The 5,964-nt window shown below is 40.8% G+C and overlaps 1 protein-coding gene across 1 annotated transcript in view; it reads left to right on the plus strand.

The window, feature by feature from the left end:
- The window catches only part of LOC119354450, a 10,651-nt gene extending 5,429 nt beyond the window's left edge, over positions 1–5,222 (plus strand). Inside the window, exons 2-4 of the mRNA XM_037621176.1 lie at positions 3,570–3,806; positions 3,920–4,137; positions 4,746–5,222. Of these exons, the coding sequence (XP_037477073.1) occupies positions 3,570–3,806; positions 3,920–4,137; positions 4,746–4,920 (630 nt within the window). The 3' untranslated portion in view covers positions 4,921–5,222. The remainder of the gene's footprint in view (positions 1–3,569; positions 3,807–3,919; positions 4,138–4,745) is intronic.
- Positions 5,223–5,964: the final 742 nt, after the last annotated feature.

Raw genomic sequence — 5,964 nt, forward strand, 5'->3', positions numbered from 1 at the left:
TTCTATTTCACGAAGCATGGCAGATTTAGTAACATATAATAGATTTGCCATATTTCATGGCATTTTCCCCCAAACAATGATAATTGTTTTTCTTCAAACGATGGGAAATTTAGTTAAATGGATCGTGGCAAATATGTTGCATTTTTTTGTTATTATGTGTTCAGCAAATGGTATAGTGCATGCAATAGATTTGTCATGCTGATTTTTTACTTTTTTATTTTTTCCATGGCAAACTTACGTTTTTTATTGCCATATCAAATTTACATTCATCGTCGTGGCAATTTTATTTTCACATACACGGAAATTTTCGCCTCCATCGCTCACCACAAATGTACATTTATGTAGCATGGCAAGTTGTATGGCAACTTTGTATGTATGTGAGTTTCTCACTTTTGTTTTTGTCATGCCAAATTGTTTTCACTAACAGTTTGCCATCTCTCCAATTTTTTTGGGATTTTTTTGGTTTGCCACCATGTTCAGGTGCAAATTGCCTTGGTCTTTTTCATTTTCTATTCAAATTGGTTCTTTAATTTTGTAGCATGATAATTTTTACACTAAATTTTTTCATTGTGGGAACTTTTCATTTTTACCACCATGGCAATATCTGGGCTTTATTTAGTCACAGCCAAATCTGGGTTTTTTAGACACATTATATGAATTGGATCAAACTGGGCCTTTTTCTTTTTCATTTTTTAGTCACGGCAAAAGTTTGTGCAGAGAACTATGAGGGGTGTGTGCTGTGCGGGCTGGGGAGCAGCTCGCACTGAATCGTTCGGGCGGGAGGGTCGTGTGGGCAGTTTTAATGTGCGCCCACACAGGGTCGTGTGGGCTGTCTCCTGGGTATGCCACACAGGGTGGTGTGGTCGGGTGCCCATTGTGCCACACGTGTGGCAGTTATCGACGTCCCTAGCTTAAAAAATTTCAAGAGATGGAAGTAGAAGAGGCAACCTGGACTATACAGAACTCATCAACTATTTTTCACACCATGAAACTAATTTTGCTTCTTAAATATGTGAAACATCAAGCTAGTTACGCATATCCTCTATTGTTAAGGGAGAAGACACTGCTTTATTATAATATATATCCTAAGAAAGCAAATTCTTCAAATCAAACAGCCTGTTACAGAGAAATATGGCAAGGAAAAACATCTTCAAAATAATTAATATCTGGTTTCCAACCTCTTATAATTGACTGTATATACCAACAGAAATTGTGCCTAATTGTACTGGGCACGGGGAAATAACACAAAGGGTGGATGATACAATAGCATCATCGTAATGTAAAGAAATATAACTGGACAGATAGTCTACTTGATATTAACTAGTAATGTGTACGTGCAATGCACGTTGATATTAGGCAAATATTAATTGCACGTGGATATCAAGTAGGATATCATCTTGCATGTTAATTATGTGATTAATTCTAACATTTTTATTTGGTATGATATTAATTGCACGCTAAACATGGTGAGCGCTCGTCATTGGAGCAGTCTAGGTCGTTGGATTGACCTGGGTTGACGGTCAAGATTATTTGGATCTGCCTCTTTGTGTCTTTTTATATTGGTATAGATATGACCTCGAAATGGAAACATAAATCAGTAATAGTACTGTTATATATGAAAATCAACATGAGCTACAATGAAAAGAACATTTCTTTCACTTTCATAAAAATGTCACTAACTGTACTGGGCGTAGGGGAATAACACAATCCATGTTAAGAAAGATACAGTATACTTGATATTAATTGACCTTGAAACAAGGAAAGGGTCATACGGTGCAAACATTATATATATATGAAAAACATCACCAGGAGTCACATGAAACAGATTTGTTAAAAACTGATTTCATGGATTGGATAAATTGTGTAACAATTATGTCCCAAGGTACCATCTCGGCAAAGTAAAATTGATTACCGAAACAATATTTCTAAAGGTACTGAAACTTGGAACCGAAGCTGATTACTGAATCAAACTTCCTGGAGTTGGACCTGAAGCTCAACTGGTGGGGCACTTGAGCACTCAAGATCAAGCCCTACCATCTCGGCAAAGCAAAATTGATTACCGAAACAATATTTCTAAAGGTACTGAAACTTGGAACCGAAGCTGATTACTGAATCAAACTTCCTGGAGTTGGACCTGAAGCTCAACTGGTGGGGGCACTTGAGCACTCAATATCAAGCCTTGCAGGCCCCAAGCCGTGGCTCGACCATGTCCTGTTTGTTACTTGCCAGCGACAGCATGCACGTGAACATCACGGACAACGTTACCCTCCCCGCCGCGGACGAGGGGCTCCTGCGCCTATGCACGGTCAGAAGCGGCGTGCTGCTAGTGCACCCCTACTTCTGGAACGCAGCCAACGCCATGCCGTCGGGGCACACACATGATGGATGACGGATCGGGGGTGATTCATGTGCGCACGCCCTAACACCGAGGTAGACGACCCAAGGATTTGCCCGGCATGCACCGAGGCGACGCTGTGGCTTGTGGCGCTGCCTTGCAAGAGGGTGATGGTGGCCATGGCCAGGGACGACTTCCTGGCAGCCAAGGGGGTTTCAGGGCTTGGGCACACATATGACTGGACGACGACACGCTGGATCTCAGGGGCAGCGGCTTGAAGATGGTCATTGCAGCACGGTGCAAGGATGCCGATGGCAGTGGTGGGGACGTGCGGTACTGTCTTAATTGGGTAAGAAGCAGGCGGTGGTGCGGGAGGAAGTGGCGCAGCGTTGGAACTTTTTATAAGAATGTACATCGGCGAAGCGGCTAGGATTTGACGGGAGTTTTTAGGGAGAGCACCGGATGGGTGGAGAGAAGCGAGAGGATCGAAGAACCGAACCAGATAAATATCAAGCGGTTAGGTGGTGAGAATGCAATAGGCACACACAAATCATACCCCATCAGATCCCCAGAATTACAGGTGTCTCCCCTCGTAAATCAATCAGATGCTGAAAAAAATCTTTAAAAAGGAGAGAAGGATTCCTACCAGATGTAGGGTCTTGCTTGTACTCTCATACCTGGTTTGAAGTTGGCTGGTGTAATTGCAAAAGGTGATTTGTCTTCGTATTTTCCGACATAATTTTGGTTGTCGTCAACATCATGGAGGAAATGTTTACAACTCTGTCCATCATTTCTAACTACATCAGCTGACCCCTTCCAAAAGTTCATATGATTATTAGGTCAGAACAATGTAAAATGTTGCAAGGATAGAGCACAGAAAGTACAACTATGCCTGCATTTGGATCCTGCTTGCTGGTGTTACCTGAAATAAATTATGTGGGCAAGCCCCCCCACCCCCACCAAGAAGTTCATGATCATAAGGATGCTCAGCTGCCTATTGATGAATTTCTCTGAATCAACCTCAATATTACGAATTCTCATGCAATTGTAGACTGATTAGCATCTCATAGTTATGCTACCTGTACCAATTTCAGTGAATTATCTTGTTGCCCTCTTAAACAGACTGCTTGCACACTTGCATGTGTTTCTGTAGCTGCTTTTGATTCTAAGATATTGTGCTAGTATGCTCTTGGTTTGTTGCTGACATTGTTTTACATGTTTCTGTCCTTCACAGGTGGTTGTGCCGATTATTGACTGGCAATCAAGAACTTTCAGCCGACCAGTTATTCTTCTAATATGTTTTGGTGCAATCGCTTTATTCCCAAGTGTCTTGATACCTTCTTCTCCCTTTATGTGGATTGCGGGGATGACCTTTGGATATGGTTATGGCTTTCTGATAATTACAACGGCGATGAGCATAGGCATGTCATTACCATTTTGTATAGGATCTGCGTTCCATTCCAGAATACATGTGAGGCTCTCAGTCCCATCTTTTTCAGCTATGTTTTATCCAGATAGTACATGAAACCAGTCTGTTCGTGTCTTCATATTTTATGGAAATAATGGTTGATGGTTGTCATGCAGAGATGGTTGGAAAAATGGCCGAAGAAAGCTGCTTTTGTTAGACTTGCTGGTGAAGGAGATTGGTTCCATCAATTTAGGGCAGTTGCTTTACTTAGGATTTCTCCATTTCCATATATAGTTTTTAACTACGCTTCCGTGGCTACAAATGTCAAATATTGTCCATATATAGCTGGTTCAATGGCGGGAACCATACATGAAACCCTCCTTGCAATTTATAGGTTTGTACCTCTTCCACATTTTGCCTTCTGTAGGTAGTCAGTCAGTATTGGTGTGGTTATTGAATCCATTTGCAAATAGTTCATGAATAACTTGATTGTATCTCACCCAATCTGCTATTTTACGGAATTGGAATGATGATGCGCACCTATACCTTTTGCTAGCATAAATTTCGTTAGACATCCTTTATGAGTTTTTGCCAATGCAAAATCTGCTTTGTGAGTTCAACTTTAGCCATGGAGGGTAGAAATTTTGTCGGCACCTTTCTTCATTTCTAATCTTCTATGCGATCAATCTAGTTCTAGTGCTTCAGGCAGCACATCCCTCCGACGTACAAATCCAAATTTTCCACCTGGGCTCTTGGTTTACAGTGTGTGTGTGTGTGTGTGTGTGTGGGAGGGGGGTTTGTAAGATTCATAGTTGGATGCAGTATGAGAAATAATGCACTTGCTAGCTCCTGTCCTTGGTGAAAAATAAGATGGTCTTGCAGGAATTATATCTAGCTGTTTGAGGATTATGTATCTTATTCTATACATGTAAACATATATGCCTGGTTTAATTATCTTTCTGTGGTATGGGTATTAATTTTGTCGATATTTGTTGTGAACAGTGGGAAGCTCGTTCAAAGCTTGGCTGCGGCGACTAGCCAAGGATCTTTCTTGTCAGTGGATCAGATCATCTACAACGGAATTGGCTTTACGGTTGCTGCAGTTTCCACTGCTGCAATAACTATTTATGCGAAGAAGGCGCTCCAAAAATTGCAAGCCGAGGATGAGCTATGTTGATATCCTTGCTACGGATCAAATCTTGATGCTAGGTCCCCTCCAGGTGTAAACTACAAACGGGCACTACTAATCTGGTTTCAATCGTCAACAACCTGCAACAATTGTAAAGAAAATAGAGATCCAGAATCACTACCCTTCTCTCTTCTTTTGGTTTTGTTTTAAGTAGAGAGAGAATTGCCAAAATTAAGAACTAAAATCAATGTACGAACCGGGGCCTGTGCAATGTATATTTCAAGCTGCTTAAGGTGAAATTATCTTTGTTTTGTTTATTGATGAAGAAAATACGAGCACCATTTTTACCATCTGTGATGCACACAGTTTGCCTTTCAGTTCAACTTTGTTATTAGAACCGAAATGCACACGGAGTGAATAATAGTTGGATATTTTTTCCAATAAAGGGTGGATTTTATTGACTTGTAATGTTGTATCAAGAGAATACAATCATCAAGAATACATATCCGACCTTTGTACAACTAAGATGCACATAGTTAACATGAATATACGCAAAAAATGTACAACTAAGATGCACATAGTTAACATGAACATATACGCAAAAAATGAAAAAAGGCTAATACACAGAAGGAGGAAAAAAAGCGACCTCCAAGAGCCCCGCCGAAGCAGCTCAAGCATGCATAGCCTCGCCGAAGTAGCTCAAGCTTGCATCAGTAACCAACACCATCAACACTGACCCCCATCAATTTTAGCACCCGCACAGTGGGAAAAGTGCTTCAACAACCCCACCGATTAGAGCATGGTTAATAATACAACCAACAATCGATTATAATGAGTTGTCATATCATATAAAGCCAACCTAATGGCTAGCATATACAATAGTAAGTTTTAAATGTATTTTATTAATAGTTGGTCCACCTTACAATCTCACAAAGCATCTTGGGTCTCGTGCTGCAGCTGGCTACTCACAAAGAGCCCGCTTCTCTTCTCTCTCATCTTCTCTCTCTTTCAACTAAGTAAGGATATAATATTTTAGTTCTTATAGCCTGCTTATGTCACCTTATTGTAGTTGCTCTTACAACACCCGAACTG

The sequence above is a fragment of the Triticum dicoccoides genome, chromosome 2A (assembly GCF_002162155.2).
Source record: "Triticum dicoccoides isolate Atlit2015 ecotype Zavitan chromosome 2A, WEW_v2.0, whole genome shotgun sequence".
Lineage (NCBI taxonomy): Eukaryota > Viridiplantae > Streptophyta > Magnoliopsida > Poales > Poaceae > Triticum > Triticum dicoccoides.